Below are 19,101 nucleotides of genomic sequence, written 5' to 3' on the forward strand. Positions count from 1 at the left end.
GCATCTGGCAATTCCAGCATTCCCCCTCAGCTGTACTTTTCCTTGCTACTCCAAGGCATGGACTTGAATGGTTGGATTTATATAGAAGAATATTGTTATTATTATTGTTAGCTTGTGCAAAAAGGTTAACATTGAAATTTACCTCAGAAGACTACAAATAGAAAGAGGCATGAGATTTTTTCCTAAATAAAATTAAAAAAAAATGTATGCCTCTTTCTCTATTATAAGCTTGTTCCAGATTCAATGTGAAGCAAAACCTCTTTGTTTGCATATGAAAAGGGTTTATATCTAATGAGAAGGAAACATTTCCTCAATTTTTTCAATACATTTCAAAGTTGGCCCGCGACTTTGTTTTTTAATTTTTGCCCTCTGTGTATTTGAGTTTGACACCCCTGCTCTATTAGGACGCTGTTCTGGTGATAGCTCTCGGAGATGTTAAGTGGTCGCCAACCTTTCAAACCTCACAGACCACTAAATTCACTGACGTCCGATTCACGCATGTACGGAAAACCGTGTGTCACTCAAAGGGAAAGAAACTGTGATGACACCCCCAGAGTGATGTCATGTTACCAGGACCCGTGCACTCTTTATCACAGACTCAGATCTGCTTGCTAAACATCCAGGGAGACAGAAGTGCAAAAGTTGTGTCCACAGCCCTGCGCTACTGTCCCCCCCCAGGATGTTTAGCAAGCAGGTCTAGGCCTTCGATGGGAGAGTGGTGGGTTGGGTCCATACAGGGGACTGAACCACAGACCACCGGTTGGTGACCGATGCTTTGGTGAGATTTCCTCTCATTTCCTGTTGTGTCCTAAAGCTGTTCCTGTGTGTCCTAAAGGCTCACAAACTGAGCCCTCCACGGACTCGTATTCTATTTTTTCCGGCACTGTACAGAATGTCAGGCTGGGCCCTTTTTTTCTCTCTCCTGGGTTCTCCACGTCACCCAAACTCACACTGCACAGATTGTGGGATGTCTTCCTGCTGATGTCCTTACACATGTGTGGGATTGACTTATTTGTGTACAAGTTAGGAAGGCATCTCATGACTCGTATGTCATCGTAAACATGCGCAGAAGGAGCAGCGCACAGCCTCCTGGTAGAGGTGACATGAGTACCCCAGGAGGCTTCCCCTTCATTCTGTAAAGATTAAAGGAGGTGAGAAGAGAAAGTGTAATAAAAAAAATATTTATGTTCTTATATAAAGGGGAAGACCACTCTTTATGTAATGATAAAAATGGGATGTTAGGTCCATTTAATAGCATGAAGGAAAAATCTTCTTAGAGGGGTGCAGATAGCAAACAATAAAAACCTGATTGGGTTTTAGCTCTTCCTGCCCTTTTCAGATCTTAAAGTAGACATTAAATTCCCTCCCCATACCTTATCCCAAAGTGGAGGAAAAAGTTTTTGGCCTGCCATACACATTAATGAGGATCTGGGGACCTCAGGGACAAGTCTTGCTATGATTTATAGTTATCCTCCAGCTGTCTCTTCTGATGGCCTACACCTGTGGTCCTCAACCCCTGGGCTACGGACCGGTGCTGGATGGTGAGTTACTGGGCCCTGCTGTCAGAAAGGTTGGGGACCACTGGTCTGGAACATTTAGATTTTATATCTAGTAGAGAAAAGTAGCCATGGCTGTGTGCACCACTGGCTTTCAAATAAATCTATATATATCCAAAACCTAATTTCAAAGCAGAGAGGTGAAGGAGCAGAACCTCTGTCTGGTATTTATTATTTATTGATTTCCACTCGGGAGATTCTTTGTCCTGGAGATCACAAGATTAAAACCCTCAAGTTCTAGTGACTACCAGGTCAAGATTTAAGGGAATACCTTCTAATAGGGAGTCCAGCGACTCCGAAGAAGGATTTTCCTTCCACTTGCTTTAGGCTACGTACACACGTCGGATGATTCTCATCAGATAATTGCTTCAGGGCTGATACTGGATAAGAATCTGGCATGAGTACAGCACTTGTTGTTCTGGCAGATTCACTGACAAGGAATAATATAAGACAAAGGGTGGAGAGTGCAGCAGGGTTCCGTGTGCTGCTCGTTCTCCCCCTTCCATCTTCATAGAGCAGAGCGATGCTTTTCAATGACAAAAGACCAAGATGCATGAACAGGCTTTGCACATACCATGAATTCTGCTCCATGGAGAGGGCAGGGGCACAACGACAGAGTGGCACCCCGCTGTGTACGCAGCCTTAGTGGCCTTTCCCGCCCAGGTAAGCTAGGTGCAATTACACAGCATCAGTCTAGGCTTCCTGCAGAGAGGTGTCAGTGAGTCTGGGATGTATATACAATGTTTCTTTTGCTTATACTGGCAGGAACTGACCTGCTGCAGCTCTCACTGACAGGTCAGATAATTTTTTGTTGCTCACAGCAGAGCCCTGATTTACCAAGGTTTAGGTTTGCTGTATTAAAGGCTGGCTCAGACCTGCAGTGAGAAATCCTGCACAAATCCCACCGGCCGGCACCTTGCCAGCTACTTGGTACTTACACTGCAGTTCTGGTCCTAATGTGAGCTAAGCTTAAATTATTACACTACATTGCATACACTATTAGAATTGATTACACCCTTTACTAGGAAGCTGGCTCACAATACATAGGCACTGGACATTTGGGGCATAATACAAGCATGATGGAAAAATGGGGTGGTAATTAGTAGGTTGAAACAAAGCAAAGGGGCATGTGGTGGGTAGAAAGCTGACCTCATTAGAAGTTACAGGACACCTACGACACAAAGAATTGGGGTACTAAATTTCTCATGTCTTGCCTTTTTTAACGACTCACCCAAAAAACTTCTGCAGGCCCTGTCAGCTTATTTCTGTTTTCTTCTCCACTGGAGGAATCGGATGTGGTAGGAAATCTATTTGATTAGTTGACAGATGGAAACAAAATCACTTTAACTAGACAAGAAGGTAAAACTTAGTTTTTTTAAAAGCTTTGATTGCAGAATTTTATGAGCTTGCTTCAAAGTTTTGAAAGAGTACTTTCAAAGAGGTTTGTTTATAAATCAGACCCCCATCTGCATTCTCTGAAAAATCACCGGTGGTGGTGAATAATAACACATTCTGCCATCTAGTGGTCAATTGTCAAAAGCACACAATTGTCACAATAGGAAAAAAAACAGGGAAGAAATCAAATTTTATCAGAAAACTGAAGAGGGAATAATTTTTAAATTGAGCCCAAAAAGTTATGGATGGGGTAAGTGTGCTGCTGTAATTAAAGTGGAGCTATATTAACCTAATATGTGTATGAACTGTGACCAAAGAATCTCTACACCCCCCCCTTTTTTACTTTGGGCAACCTTATTTTAGTACTATGCTTATGCTGTATATAAGTGTACTTCATGTGTGCTATATAAGCTAGTGGGGATATTACATCACTCTTTCTTTCGTTTCATTTATTTAGGGGCTATGAAGGAACCCCGACAGAGAAAGGACCACAGACGTCCAGACATTGAGATCTATAAACCTGGTCTGTCTAGATTGCGAAATATACCAAAAACAGATGTCTCAGAGAGTGGAATAAATCACACTGAGGATTTTCAAAGTGCAAAAACAAATGACAATGACACTGTTAATGGGGTAAGCCCATCTGCCACCCCTAGAGAGTACATTCAGGAGGAAGATGATCTGGAGCATGATGGACTACAGTCAATGACTGCAGAGGTTCAAGATAGAAAAAGCACCAAGAGAGTCAAGAAACCAGATCGACAGATTTATCAACCCGGAAGACGCCTTCAGGCTCCTGTGAAGGAATCTTTTAATGACTTGACTGAAGATATTATAAGAAAAACAGAGCAACTAAAAATTGTAAGTGAAGAAAGTCCTAAGAATGCTGTCAAAAATCACAATTTTCCTCCAGAGGATGGGAATAAAGCTAGCAGGAATGATAAATACAAGAGACCAGATAAAGAGAAAAAAAGCAAGACCAGTGACGATGTGTATTTATCAAGACCAGGAAAAGAGGAGTGTAAGTCTGGACAGACCAAGCGATATTCCCATTCAGACAAGCGAAGAACTCACACAAGGACCTGTAGCACTAGTTCTGCTGGGAGCAACAATAGCAGTGAAGAAGCCGTTTTGGCTGAGGTGATGAACAGATGTCAAGAGAAAGAGAAGACATTTGGAGACAAGAAAGAGAAGATGCGTACAAAGAAACAGATGTCTGTCTCATCTACAGACTCATTTGAAGATGATTACAACGGTTGGGTAGATGGACCAAAACCAAACAGAAACAAAGCTAAAAAAAGGCAGGGATCCACTGATAATGGATATCAAGTCAAAGTATATAGCTCCAAGAGATCAATCAGCCGAGACAATTATGAGTTCAAAAAAGAATCTATACATCGCCATAACAGTGAGGAGGATAGGACCAGAAGACGTGGGGAAAGATCTACTTACAAGGGCAACACTGATATGGAAAAGAAGGAACCAAGAGAAAAGTCAGCTGAACCAAAAGGCAAGGGAAGAGGCATTCTTATTCTTCCAGCTAATACAGATTTATCTAACACTGCCGGAACACAGGAACTAAGCAGCACCAAACCACTTCCCATTGCATCTGCTAAAGGTGTCCGTGGCAGAGGACGTGGTGGAGCTAACCGTCGTCTTTGGGATCCAAACAATCCTGACCAAAAGCCTGCTCTTAAAAATCAAAGCCCTCAGCTTCATTTTCTTGATACGGATGATGAGTCTGCTCCTTCTTCTCAGAGTGAAAGTTACCAATCTGGTCCCCAGTCATCTTTCTATAAATTTCAGAACTCTGATAATCCATACTATTATGCCCGTTCACCATATGGCTATGGTAGTTATTCTATGCCATATTCTATGAGTCCAAACAATGGTATCTATCCAGGGACATTTTTGACAGGATACCCAGCTCAGCCAGGGCAGTATGGCTCTGGATCATATTCTGGAAGCCCGATAACAGCTGAGGAAGTAGAACAACATGTGAGAACAATGCAGCAGCAGGAACTTGGTCGTATTTTGCGCATGGCAGATAGTCAGGAATTACAACTTGGTAATCTTCTCTCCCGTGATACCATCAGTGCAGAGGGACTTAGTAAAATGACTTTGCTTAGGTAATGTACTTTTATGTCTTTTGGCCTTATTCACGTCTACACTATAAAAACGACAGTGTGTGTAAAGTTTTTTGCAAAGCATTAGCCCTGTTTTCATTTCATGCCACACACAATGAATGGTATGAGTAGGTGGACTTGAATAGTTAGGAAAAAAAAACAGGGCTAATTGCCCTTATTCCATAAAATAAAAGACTTGGAATTGATTTCTGGCAGTACAACTAGTAAACTAGTATTGTTCTGTACTTGCACTGTCTTTAAATTGATAAAATGCAGAAAACTGGAAATTGCATTTATTGCAGAGATTTGCTGGATATCTGTGTTTTTTTTTTTCCTTGACATACAATTGATTGGCCCCAGCAAACTGTTTTCATACAAGCTTTAAGCTTGTGTGAACCAAACCCAAATGTGTTGGTTTGATTTTTTTTTTTTTTTTTAATTTGATGTGATATGTGCAGGTTCACCGTAGTGCACTCTTTACATTGGATATGATCATACCTAACCTGCCAGTGCAGAAGTTTCACAAATTTGTGATTTATCATTTGGGAATAAAGAACAGGTTCACTTTAGTCCTCCAACCCCTCCTCAACATATATGCTTGCCTTTGTTTGCTCCTCTTTGGCTTCATTCAGCTGTTGGAGGAGATGGAAATACCAGGTATGTCAGAGTGTAAGGGCCAGTCATTGCTTTGAACATAAGGAGCACAAAGCCCTGATAAGTTGTGACTCCAATTTTGTTGCACAGTACTTCACTCAAAGAGGTTAAAAAGAGTTTGGGCGAGCAAATTTAACTGAACCTGTTCTTTTTCACTACTTGGAGAAAGTACAAGTTAAAATTAACTGCTAGCTTGATAGGCAGTTGTGTAACTGGCTTTTATAAATTAAACTTTGTTTTTACTCATCTTGGAGAGATGAGAGAGATTAATTTTTTAGAGGCGTTAGATTAGGTTTTTTTGGTTTTATCATTTAGTTTGATTTCTGACTGAAAATTGGAGCATGATCATTAATACTATACCAAAATTATTGTTTGTTTAAAAGATTTATAGGAAATGTTATTAGAATGTAAATTATTTATTTCACTTGGATATTTTCCACAGGTTAGAACTTCTTCATCTGTATGAACATTGCCTCCTCACTGACATTGAGTTCTGTGACCAGCACAATGTAGATCAGCTTCTTTGGAAAAATGTCTTCTATCAAGTCATTGAAAAGTTTCGTCATTTCTTAAGGGAGCCATCACCTGAAAGTGAGGAATATCGCAAGAAGCTGCTGCAAGTGTTAGATGAGGTGAGCGGATCAAAATAACCTACGTATGACTGCACAAAACTTTTTTTTTTTTTTTTACATTTTGAAACATCTTTTTGGGATTATGTCTCATGGATGGAATATTCGGATACCTGTACTGTTTTCTGTTTATTGGATGATGGCTTATTTCTTATATCCCTTCTTTCCTATGTAATTACTTGCCACACACAGCCCTTGGAGCAGTGGTGTGTTGTACTATGCTATCAACAAGTTGGTCTCTTATTAGTTAGGTCATTCCAGATAAATTGGTTTGTGTATCATCTTATATATTGCATATCCTTTTATGCACTTATTTATAAAGGGATTAGTTTCTTTAAGTGAAATGCCTTGTACTCTCGCAGAAAAACAAAAAAATGGATCCACCGTACTGAAGAGTGATCAAATGTTTACTACCAACTAAGCCCAACTAAACCCTAAATCAGGAAGGCAGTTACAAGAAAATACACCCTTGTTCATTTGCAAGGTTTAATGTATTAAAACATAATAAAATCTCTTGGTCCTTACAAGTTCTAAAATTATTAACATTTAATTTCAGGCATTAAAAACACACAACAGATGCCACATGTTGATATTTAACAAAAATTAAGCCAAAATTAAGGAGCCTTATGTGAAAAGTATACCTGATGACTTTATAACTTGTAAAACCATTTTTAGCAGCAATAACTTGAAGTAATCATTTTCTGTATGACTGTGGAGGAATTATGCCCCACTTGTAACATTTCTTTAGCTTTAGGGTTGTGGGCATTCATGCACAGCTCTAAGGTCCTGCCACCACATTTTGGTTGGGTTGAGGTTTGGATGTTTACTTGGCCATTGCAACACCTTGATTTTTGGTTTCAGCTATTCTATTGTGGAATTGCTAGTGTGTTTTGGAACATTATCCTGTTGCTTGACCCAGTTTTGGCCAAGCTTTAGCTGTTGCACAGAATGCCTTGCATTTGACTCTAGGCTTCTTGGGTATACAGAGGAGTTCATGGTCGGCTCAGTGAGTGCAGAGTGCCCAGGTCCAGTGGCTGCCAAACAAATCCAAATCATCAACTCTCTACTATGCTACTCAGTTGGTACAACATTGTGCTGATATGCTGTGTTTGATTTTTGCCAAATGGCCAAATATCTCCGCTTAGATCTTATCTGTCCAAAGGACATTGTTCCAGAAGTCTTGTGGTTTGTTCAGGTGCTACTTTGCAAACCTAGGCTGTGCTGCTGCGGCTTTTTTTTGTGTTTTGTTCCCCCAGAGCAATTATGTAATACATATATTGACTATAAAGTAATTTTTTATTTGTTTGGTAAAGTTTTTCTCACATTATGCACACTTAATCCTAGAAAGTGCAGCAAACAATATACTGTATGTTGATATCAATGCAATGTTTTACAGTAGAATGGACTTACTTTGTTCCCTATTGTATTTGGATATAATTTGTACAGTAATGTTCATACATAAACAGTATGGAAGGGAAACTTAGTCTAGTGTCCTAAATGATTTAGGGTCTTCTACTGTGAAAAGCTGTGTTTTTGTATTGGCATTACGCCTACTAAGTATCAATCACTGTGCTTTAGTTGTTACTGCATTGATCTGCTTGTGTCATCGGACTTCCCACTGACCAAATCCAAGCATGGTGAGTTTCTTTTTAGTAAACTGATAATTAGTGCACTGATTTGAATTTATTGCTCCTAGTTCAATCTAAAAAAGGCTTGTACAAACCGTAGATGCTTTACATTTTTTATTACAATGAGATGGAAAATTATGCTTTATTTTGTTAACATTCATGGGTATGTTCTTGTATATTCTTTTCAGGGTACAATGTTTTTTGATGGTTTGCTTCAGAAATTGCAGACCACATATCTGTTTAAATTAGAGGATTATATGGATGGGATGGCGATCCGCAGCAAACCCCTTCGCAAAATGGTATGTTGAGTTATTCAATTGTATGTTTTTTTGCAGTATGATTTATACTTTGTAACAAATTCTTTTTATATGTTTAGGTGAAGTTTGCATTGATTAGTGCACAGCGATCCATGATTTGCCAGGGTGACATTGCACGTTACAGAGAGCAGGCTGCAGATACCTGTAACTATGGAAAAGCTCGCAGGTAAAGTCTTTATTTTATACTAATTTATTTATTTATTATGAGAACCTGGTCTTTATGAGAAATCTTTTCAACATTTTCTTTGTAGCTGGTACCTAAAAGCACAACACATTGCTCCGAAGAATGGGCGACCTTATAACCAGCTGGCCCTCTTAGCCATATACACGGTAAGCAGAGGCTTTTCATAGCCACAAAACTAATAGTGTGCAAGGACGAATGTAAAGTAAAGGAACTTTAGCCACTGCCTCCACCCCTGGGATGTTTGCTTGACCTAAAAATGGCTAAGACTTTATAATCATTACTTCTGCTTGTTATAATCTCCTGCATGGTCTCATGTTGGATATCTTTATTATTGGACTGTGTCAATTAGTCTGTATCTGTTTTGCTTCAGTACAAGCAGATGACATTAAATGACATTACAAGCTTTACATTTACATTTCTCTAAAATGAGTTACAATTAATTTTACATTACATAATGGTTTATTCATAATTGAAAATTTTGTCAGAGATCTAAAGCAAATCTATAATCAGCTGTCAGTTTATTTGACAAGCCTGAGTCTCCCTGATGGTTTGGGGTAATTAAACTAGTTTTTATTGTGTGGTTATTAGGAGTGCCACAGCAGCTGTCACTACCGTATACTTTTCACCTAAGTTCCACATCAGCCTTTTATATACTCCCTGCTTCAATACTGACTTGCTGACTTAAATGAAGTATGCAAGTAGGGATATGTACTAGCTCTGACATACCTGCTTCCAATGCACATGTGTATTAAAGTACTAGCACATTATCAGTGTCCACAGTGAGTTCCAATGCTTTTTACAGGCAGAAGCTCTTCACAGAGCCCCGGAAGGTTTACAGGGAAGGGATTAACAGTGCAGCTGTCCAGAAACATTAGAGTTTAAAATACCTACATTTTTACTGATAAAAGGTGCAATACTTTTCTATAGCAAAAAAAGTATCAGTAAATGCTCATTGTAAACATCGAACCCTTGAAAATTTTAAGGAAATTTAAGGCCCAAGTAACACATGAATGCTAGGATTTTAGATGTGCAGAGAAGAAGCTTTTTTGGGTGACGGAGGTGGAAAATTTTACTTTCATATAAGTATAAATTGGCAAATGTTTTTTTTTTTAATAAATCAGTTAAGCTAGGGTAGCAATACTTCTAAAGTTGACCTGTAGTGTCTGCAAGCAAATGGGGTCCTCATCGAATCAATCCATATGTCTCCGTAAAGACCCCGAATTCCAGACCCAGGCTGCATATTGGGTCTTTGCATCCACCAAAGTCAATACCAAGCTATGCCCTCCTTTTAACGCTTATGTGTACCCCATTTCTACAATCCGGTGTGTGTGCTTTTTTAGGCCGTGGACATTCTGGCAATTAATTAGTAAATGGCAAGGGTGAAATTTATCATTGGAGAAAATTGCATCTTTTATTGAAGTTTCATATTTTCACTACTTGGTAGTCTGCCGGCACATGGTCTTAGTGGCTTATCTATGAGGGACACATAAGTAATAAAACTAGTAAAAGTTATTTTTTTGACATGTATATTAATTGTGTGAACACTATAGGATTATTTTACTAAAGAAGTATATGCTGTTCAATTTACCAAGTAAATGTTGGCGTGTCAGGGAAACCTGTGTTGTCAAAATGATGTAAAAAAAAATTTCAGGAATAGCAGGTTTGGATATTTTAAAGCCAACATCTAATACAACACACACATACATTTACTTTGCAAAGCGATCTAATCCTTTAGTAAATCAGACCATGTGTGTGTAACTGACACATGCGAATGTGTGTGTTTTCGTTGTGCATGTATAAAGTGAATTTCATATTTCTGTGCTGCCTCTACTTGGAATTGTTTAGTTTAAAAAGTCAAATGTGAATTGAATTGCTTGTCTGTGCTACAGAGGAGGAAACTGGATGCTGTTTATTACTATATGCGTAGCCTGGCTGCCAGCAATCCTATCCTGACTGCCAAGGAGAGTCTTATGAGCTTGTTTGAAGAAACTAAACGCAAGGTAAGATTCTTCATTTTATTGTTGCTGTAAATCTTTTTTTTATTTTTTTATTTAAGGAAGTGAATGATCTCTAACATTTTACTTTAACATTTAATTCTGTAACCTAAACTGTTTCTTAAGGGATTATTCAGAGATATTTAATATCTTTCATAAATACCAAATAATACACATTTTATTACCATTATGTAGCTTTTATTTAATGCAAGTTTTACATAGTCATCCTCCAGGACTCTTAAGAGTTGGTTCTGTATATCTGCAAGAAGCCCAAGATCTGCATTTAAAAGTCTCATAGAAGCAATCACCTCCTGGTTCCTGTGTCTCCTAATTTCTGCAAACGCTCCTAATACAAGCTCCTGATTTTTTGTAAGATACCCCCCTTCCTTAGGTGGGGTGTTTAACATTGGTCGAATGCTGCACCTTCCCTTACCTTTTAGACCCTTACATGTTTTGCTGTCTCTGTGGTGTCCCCCTAGGCCTTTGACAGGTCCCCCTAGGCCTTTGACAGGTCCCCGTAGGCCTTTAGGGCTCCAATACTTCAAGTTTACCTGGTTTCTTGCTTTGGTTGACAAACAAGTGTGCAGCTGTGAAGAAATTCTGATGTAAACCCTGAGAAGTGAAAAGTGATTATAAAAAGACTAACAATTTCAGCACACAAGACCCATTTTGCACCTCTAATTATTTCATAGACCAGCCTATAAACGAAAAATGCCACATACTCAGATAAGACTATATCATACTTTTCCCTATAATCCCTATATCATGGGATTTTACTCACAGAACCTCTTAATAATGTGCCTCTAAAACCAGGTCTATTCACCCTTGACTGACCATATAGTGGCACACAAATTTAAATTAACACATTTCTTACAGTTTTTTTACGAGTCCATCATCATTTGGAGCATTTAGATTTCCGACGTGTACAGTCTGCTACTTCAGGAGGAATATGTGGCAGTCAATACGCTGTAAAGTTTTAAGTCCACATAATTTATAATGTGTGTGTATATATGTGTGTGTATGTATGTATATGTATGTATATATATATATATAATATATATATCACGGTTGCTGAGGTTAAAACCAAATTAGATTTGCCAACCTAAAGCCAAGGAATCGCCTTGAATTCTGGTTTTAATGCTTCTCTGCAGCATGCTGACAAATCTAATTAAATTTATTTTGTATAATTACATTTTTTTGTATTTGATGTGTTTATGGCAAATTACCTCAATGTAAGTACAAACAATACCACAGGAGGAAATAATGGACCCTGCCCAGTAAAGCTTACAATATAGGAATTGATGTGTTGAGAATCCAGTGTAGTGGTTGTTTAATTCTGACTGCTGGATATTCAGTGGTAGGTTGCCCTCCCCACTCAAATCAGTGAGCCTTGGGTGCTAATGACCTTTTTGTTGGTTCAATGGCTGTCCTTGTTTGGACCACTTTTGGTAGTTAATAACTTCTGCATATTAAGAACACCCTGCAGGGCCTGCTTGGAAAGTCATCTAGATATCAGTTAGTCAGTCGCTCAGATTCTTACACCTGCCCCCTGTTAATTTCTCCAACACATCACCTTCAGGAATACTGTTCATTTGCTGCTTTATCTATCCCTTGACAAGAGTTGTTTAAGGTAATGTTCACATTATGATGATTTTGTCTGATCCGTGCAAGTTTGATAACTTCTATACAACAGCTCTTATTTAGTCGTATCATGAACATTATAATGGTGAGATAATGACACATTTTGGCACAATATGACAGATCAAGAAGCTTGAAAAAGTACCGCTGGTTGTCATTTGGGGATGTTGAGATATTAATACTGAACAGTTTTGTAAATACGTTGCCATGTTTGATATAAAGTCTAGTCATTTTGGGTGAAGGATTTATGTGGTACATGTGTTTTATAGGTAATCATCTGTGGGCCAATATGTAAATCTGATTTTGACCCCTGTAGTCTTCTGGAGTTGTGTGCCAGATATATGTACATACATCAATGTCTGATGAAATAAGGTACAATATTCCAAAATAAACAGCATGGTTTTCCCTTGAACTGTTGGAAGATTAGTAAAAATGTATCAACATTTTTTCATGACGATTGTGAGGCAACCTATAAATGAACAGATATCCCATCCAGTCTGCTGGGCTTCACCGTGATTTTTATGATGGGAAGGAATATTTCCCTCAGAAGAGTGCAGATTTTCCAACACCTGTTATAACCAGTTATTTTCACAGTTATCAGAACATTAATGAGTATTCCCTCAACATTGCCCTATTATTCCCTGTTGTACTTTAATTGGACAAAATACTGTAACAAAATCTTAAATATCACCACCATTGGGGACCTGGAGCTTTTAGAATAACTAAAAATTTAAATAGTTAAATGCTTTCCAGATATCTGGTAAATCATTATGTTTGATTGTCTCTATTACACTTTAGGCTGAGCAGATGGAACAAAAGCAAAAGAAGGCTGTGGATTCGGGATTCAACCAAGGACCAAGTACTGCCTTCTGCCACACTACAGAAGATTCCACTCGAGTAGAAATATGGATCCATCCAACCACATCAACCTGCAAGAGCAGGGACGGTCAAAAGTGTGATGGCTTGGACAATCTTAGCCCAAGTGAAGTGAGTCTTTTTTTTTTCGGTTTGGGTTATGTTTGTTTAGTTTTTATCACACAGGTCAGAGCTGTCTGTTTCAGTGAAATTTGAATATAAAAGTCAGGTCACAAAGATTTAACAGGTAGTTAGTCCTTAACGTCCCTGGCGGTCTGAATATGTCAAAAGCGGTACATTGTTTTGCATGGATATTTGTTGTCAAATATTTTAGGCCTGTAATTCTTGGCAATAACTCCCAGGTTTGATAAGTTTGAAACACAAATCATAAATTAAAATATAAATAATTATAAAAAATAATGAATTTTAATAAAACTAAAAAAAAAAAAATTGTCCAAACAAGGGTACAATAATAGATAAACTTTTAGATTTATTATTTGGATTTATTTTTTATAACTTTATCACTGTGATCAATGTTTTAAAAGCAGACTACAATGTAATCTGCTTTTAAATTTCCTGCTAAGCCACGGCTCCCCAGCGTACCAACCCTTCAGAAGCCAATGCAGAGGCTGGCCGGGGTTCGCTAGAGCAGCGGTCCCCAACCACCGGGCCGCGGCCCACTACCGGTCCGCGGCGGTGTTTTCAGTGGGCCGCGAGTACATGATCCATTATTGAAAACGAAGCGGCACCCAACCACCATCCGCGGACCGGAAGTGGTCCGCAGCGGTGTTTGTATGAGATGAGTCTGTGTACAAGCAATGCGAGCACATGACATGCAGCTCGATTGGCTGTCAGATGTCATGTGATCGCTTTGAAGCAGCAGAGGTGCACAGAGAGAAAAGAGAAGACGCCAGAGTATGTCTTCTTTTCTCTCTGTGCACCCCCCAAGCCCCCCCCCCGTCCTCAGAGAAATTTCCTTCCGTGAAACCGGTCCCTGGGGCCAAAAAGGTTGGGGACCGCTGCGCTAGAGGATGCTGTTGGATCGAGGGGAGCTGGTAGGATTTTTTTTTATGCTGAAAAAGGTTAAAGAGAATCTAGTCACTTTCTCCACTCTCCATCACCTATCCATTTTAGCCATCTTAAGTACCATGTGCTTCTGGGAATAGGGAGCAATGTAACCTTTTCTTAGTATTTGCAACCCCTACTTAATGTACAGCGCTGCATAATACGTTGGCGCTATATAAATCCTGTTTATTAATAATAAACTGTGCACCACATAGGGTGTTCGTAATATTATTTTTCTTTAGGTGCAGAATATGTAGGCAGAAATGTCATATTTCTTCTCTAAAATGTTTAAATGAGATTTAAAGGTGATTTGTCAGAGCACATAAAAGCGGTGTCCTGATTGTAGCATCTGCAGAAAGTGAACCAATAAAGAATCCATGATTTGTCAGCACTTGAGTTGCTTATGTAAATAGCACCATCTTTCCCATGTATGCTGAGAAGTAGATTTGCCGGCAACAAGATTTAGATGAACACCAGCTGCAGATAACAAGATATGCTCTGTTTGTGTTTAACAAACACATTTATTAGGTGTGAATTAAATCTGCAATACTCACCTGTCCCTAGCATGGTGCTGCCATCTTCTCTTCATGAAGTCGATCAGTGGGCATCTTGATTAGCTGGAATAGTGTTTGTTCATTACTGGCGCGCTGCAGGTGAAGCTAGGATACCTCGCACGTGGAACTTTAGTTTCTCCTTAATTATTACAGAGCTCCTTCTTTCTTTCCCTTTTTTATATTTCTTTAACAAGTTTTCATTGTCAGTAATTATTCAGATGTTTTGTATGGATTGCTTATTAGTTGAAACAACCAAGAAATATATAGTTAAAAATATTTAAAAAAAAAAAATATATACAGTTCATTTATTTGATAATTATGCAGTGCATATTTTTTTGCAATGTTCTTTCTTTAAAAAATAATGTTGCTGTGTATAACCATAACCATGTAAAACTAGGTGTGCATAGGAAGTCTGGCCAAGAACCTAGTAACCCTATAAAGTCTTATATTCACACAAATTGTATAGTCGGGTATTTATAACTTCTCAATAGTGCCCCCCCCCCCCCCCCCAAAGCCACTTTTATAAGAGACTCTTGTGTGATGTGATTTTCGTTGAACTGCAATACTATACATGTGAAATAAACATTTGAGAGGATGTTTAGTTATCTGTAACTGGATTTTTTTTTCCTCGCTAGAAGACACTTTCTTTCTAGAGTGACCCCCAGCAATCCACGTCAGGGGAGTTTCCCTCTATCCACTACTCCCTAATACTAGATTTGATTCACCGCATTTGATTCTATGTTTCTGGCTTATTCCTGTCACTGCCAAGACTTGATTTAAAGCTTGATCTGCAAAAAGTTATGAAGTCTTGCTGTTTTAAGATAAATTCTAATTTCTGACTGTAAAGTGACAGCTTGTGTATTACTATCTCTTTTTGTGTTCATCCGGTGTTTTTCTGGTCAGTTCTTGTAATTGGCCCCTAGGTGGTGCTAGTTGTCTCTTGAAAGCCTGTGGCCCCTTTTATTGTATTGAAGTTATGAGCCCATACCTTCTCCAATCTCGTTCAGAACTTTTCTCTGTCCTGTACATTTTTTTTAATATGCATACATTTTTTTTCTAGTTAAAACTGGCGTTTTCTGTGCCTATCTACTGGTGTGATCTTTTTTTTTTTTTTTTTCACCATTTCATACTGCTTCATAAGCATGTGTATAGTTTGTATGTAGCTTTAGTTTATCTATTAGTGTGTCTAGTGAATCGAGTTGTGGACAGTTGCCAGACCATTAGAAACCCCTTTGCGTGTGTACTGGTTTGCTTTCAGAGGAACTGCCGAGTGGAGGAAGTAAGGTGCCATGTTGCAGTAAGTTTGGTTAAACACGAAAACCACTTTCCCAGCATCTCAGGAGCTGCGACGTGACTTCCACCATGCTTACTACTTGATGTGACTCACCAGTGCATACCCACTTCCTTCTCAGCCACCATGCCATGTCTGTCCCCCTACTCATTGACCTTAATGTGAACTGCTACTTTTGCTTCTGACCTGACCATAGCACAGCTGGTAAACCGATGAAACACAGATAATCTAGGCCGAATATTTTCTAAGTAGTCACAAGGTATAAAGAAAGCACACACTTGATTTTTTTTTTTTTTTTTCCACTTGCAAGGTGGTATAAGTTACGTGCTGTCATGCGAGGGAGTATTGTCTACTGTGCAATATACGTTACTGGAAAGTTTGAAGGGCAAATCAGGTCTTGGATCTCATGATATTTAGCATGTAGTTTCTCACATTTCTAAGAAATAGATCCAATATTGATAAATGACTAGAACGTAAAATATATTCTGCATGCAATAAAAAGTTGCAAGAATGTATCATCTTTTGCCTAAATGAATCCTAGTATCCGTTCACCAATAGACCTAAACATTTATTAGTCTGGAGCTTTAAGTTTTAATGGCAGAAGTTGTCATTACTTACTCTTGGCCACAAGTGCTAAAACTTTAAATACAGCAGTGATCCCCCCAGCTCTTTTAGCCGGGCGCACCACCCGGCACTTTTCAGTAACCACCTAGCTGTTTTTGGGTGGTTACAGAAGAGTTGGGTCACAATACAGGACTACCACCCACCTACAATTTCTTCCCATCTGGCTTGAAAAAATTCTGGGATGAACAGTGTACTGTCCTGCTCTGTACAATCAATTAGATCTATTAGTCTGTTGTATTGCTTTCAAGGAAGGTATAAGAAAAATTATACATGTCTTTGGATACTTGGTAAGATGCATCATTTATGCCGTGAACTGGGCAGGCTGTTAAATTGTATAATGTAGTACATCTGTGTCTGAGGTGTGATTTATTTTATTTTTTTTTTATTTTTTGTGTGGTTTATTTCTGCATGTTTTCTGAAAATTCTGGAATCTGGTGAGGTTTGACCTCCTATATTTGGCTGTTGTGTAGAAGATCTCTTTCTTTTCATAATTCTACTTATTACTCAAGTGTGTTTCTAGAACTCTTCCTATTTAATGTACAGCGCTGCGTAATATGTTGGCGCTATATAAATCCTGTTTAATAATAATAATAATAATAATAAATTTTAGTACAGGAAACTGCTAGCCATGAAGTAAAACAGATGAAGCATGCACCTTTATGGTATTATTGGACCAGTAGAAGATGTAGACCCTGAGCAATGGCTTGTGCACGATTTACTGTAAATCTAAAGCTGGTCCTGTCAGTGTTTTGTTTTTATTGTCAACATAATTTCATAAAATGTACCTAAAGTAAAGCAAGACGCTGCTCTTCCATTTTTCATAATTTAGTGATTGTATGTAAGTAAGACTTGGACTACAGGCAATCGATCCTGTGTTATATTAGGAGGAGTTTTAAAGCTTGTATAGCACTTTTCTTAATGTATATCTATTTAATGCCTTTTAAATAAATATTTAAATATATTCTTAAAGAGGTTTTCCTCTTTAGTGTATTCCCTGTCAGATTGTGTTTTAGTCACTAACTTGACAACTTCAAGGGTAGTAATAGAAGCCGGTACTAATAGACTAGAACAGAAGCTACAATGTAAATGTTCAATGATATAAATTGTTTGCCCCATTCCTTTGGAGCCATTGAAATTGATGGTAAATGGAATGAACAAAAAATACATGGTATAATAATGTTAATGAAGGTAAAAACACATCCAGTAACAAATCATAAATTTTTCCCTCCTATCTTTATTTTATTTTTGGGAGTTTCATTTGCTTTCAGTTCCATAGACACATCTCACTAAAACCAGGGACATCCTGGTACTTGCTACCTATTACCTACCTGCTATTCTGTATCCGTACCCTATTGGATATTGATTTTCTCTATGGTGACCATTAGAAAAGGGTTTTACCTTTACTTTTAGTCTTGTCCCGAGAGGAGGTGCACTCATTATTATTATTATTATTATTATTATTTTTATTATTATTATTATTACATAATATTTATATAGCACCATCATATTATCCAGTGCTGTATAAAGCCCATAGTCATGTCACTAGCTTACAATTTATTGTCCCTACCGTAGTCATATGTCTTTAATTAGTCTAAGGTCAATTTTTGGGGGTTAGCCAATTAACCTAATTGCTTGTTTTTGGAATGTGGGAGGAAACCGGAGTACCTGGGGGAAACGCACACAAACACAGGGTGAATCTGCAAACTCCCCGGACTCCTGCACTCAACGCTTCCAAGGCCAGAGCACCTACCTCTGTGTCACCATGCTGCCTTCATCAACAAGTGTTATTTTTATTGCAGAAGAAACATGTTTTGTCTCCTCTGCAGTAGAGAATTCTTCACTACCTCTTCTCACACTTCTGTAAAATGTACATCGCCATGGTTTGCTGTATACACCACTAATCAGGCTTGTGTTGGATTTGAATGGTTAGGCTTCTAATGTTCTGCATCAGAGCTGGGTCTGTTTTCAAGCTGGCACATATGCAGTAGTGCAGAACTCCATTGTTTACATAGGATGAAAGGTGCAGAGAACTCAGTGGGTCACCAGAATTATTTATATTGAATGGTATGTCTCAAATAGTGAACTCCATTAACAAGTTCCACTTTACAAAAAAAATTTGGCAGGTAGTTATTGCAGTAAGGGATAGGCGATGTTCACTCTGCAATAACACGACTTACCTGCTTGATTTATCCGGACAATATGTGAAAAATCTGAGCTGCACATGTGCAGAATCTACCTTGGTTGCTGGGAATAACCTGGCAGTCCTGTCTTCCCAAGCATGTCCCAGGGACGAATGAGTTACATCATCCAGGCATGGGCAATCAAGATTGTCTGGCTGAAGATCGTCGCTGGGCAGAAGAAAGAAAGGTGGCAGCACCCTGGGCGGAAACCCACTGCCGTGCCTTTGGTTCTGGAGTGATATTTTTCTCCAGTTTCTCCACTGGAAGTAAGGGGAAATTGCCCCAACAAGACATTTGTACAGCTCTGTAACTTTAAACAGGTCTGTACTTAATAAATTTTAAAATAGGTCATTACTTTTAAGTTTTATTTAATTTTACTGTTTGTATAATACAGTATACCTTGCTTCATTA

General features: G+C 38.5%; 1 protein-coding gene across 1 annotated transcript in view; it reads left to right on the forward strand.

The window, feature by feature from the left end:
- The window catches only part of SMG6 (SMG6 nonsense mediated mRNA decay factor), a 147,916-nt gene that overhangs the window by 1,836 nt on the left and 126,979 nt on the right, over positions 1 to 19,101 (forward strand). Inside the window, exons 2-8 of the mRNA XM_072429141.1 lie at positions 3,409 to 5,080; positions 6,174 to 6,363; positions 8,177 to 8,287; positions 8,365 to 8,471; positions 8,557 to 8,635; positions 10,379 to 10,489; positions 12,920 to 13,108. Of these exons, the coding sequence (XP_072285242.1) occupies positions 3,409 to 5,080; positions 6,174 to 6,363; positions 8,177 to 8,287; positions 8,365 to 8,471; positions 8,557 to 8,635; positions 10,379 to 10,489; positions 12,920 to 13,108 (2,459 nt within the window). The remainder of the gene's footprint in view (positions 1 to 3,408; positions 5,081 to 6,173; positions 6,364 to 8,176; positions 8,288 to 8,364; positions 8,472 to 8,556; positions 8,636 to 10,378; positions 10,490 to 12,919; positions 13,109 to 19,101) is intronic.

This window comes from Pyxicephalus adspersus, chromosome 1 (assembly GCF_032062135.1).
Source record: "Pyxicephalus adspersus chromosome 1, UCB_Pads_2.0, whole genome shotgun sequence".
NCBI lineage: Eukaryota > Metazoa > Chordata > Amphibia > Anura > Pyxicephalidae > Pyxicephalus > Pyxicephalus adspersus.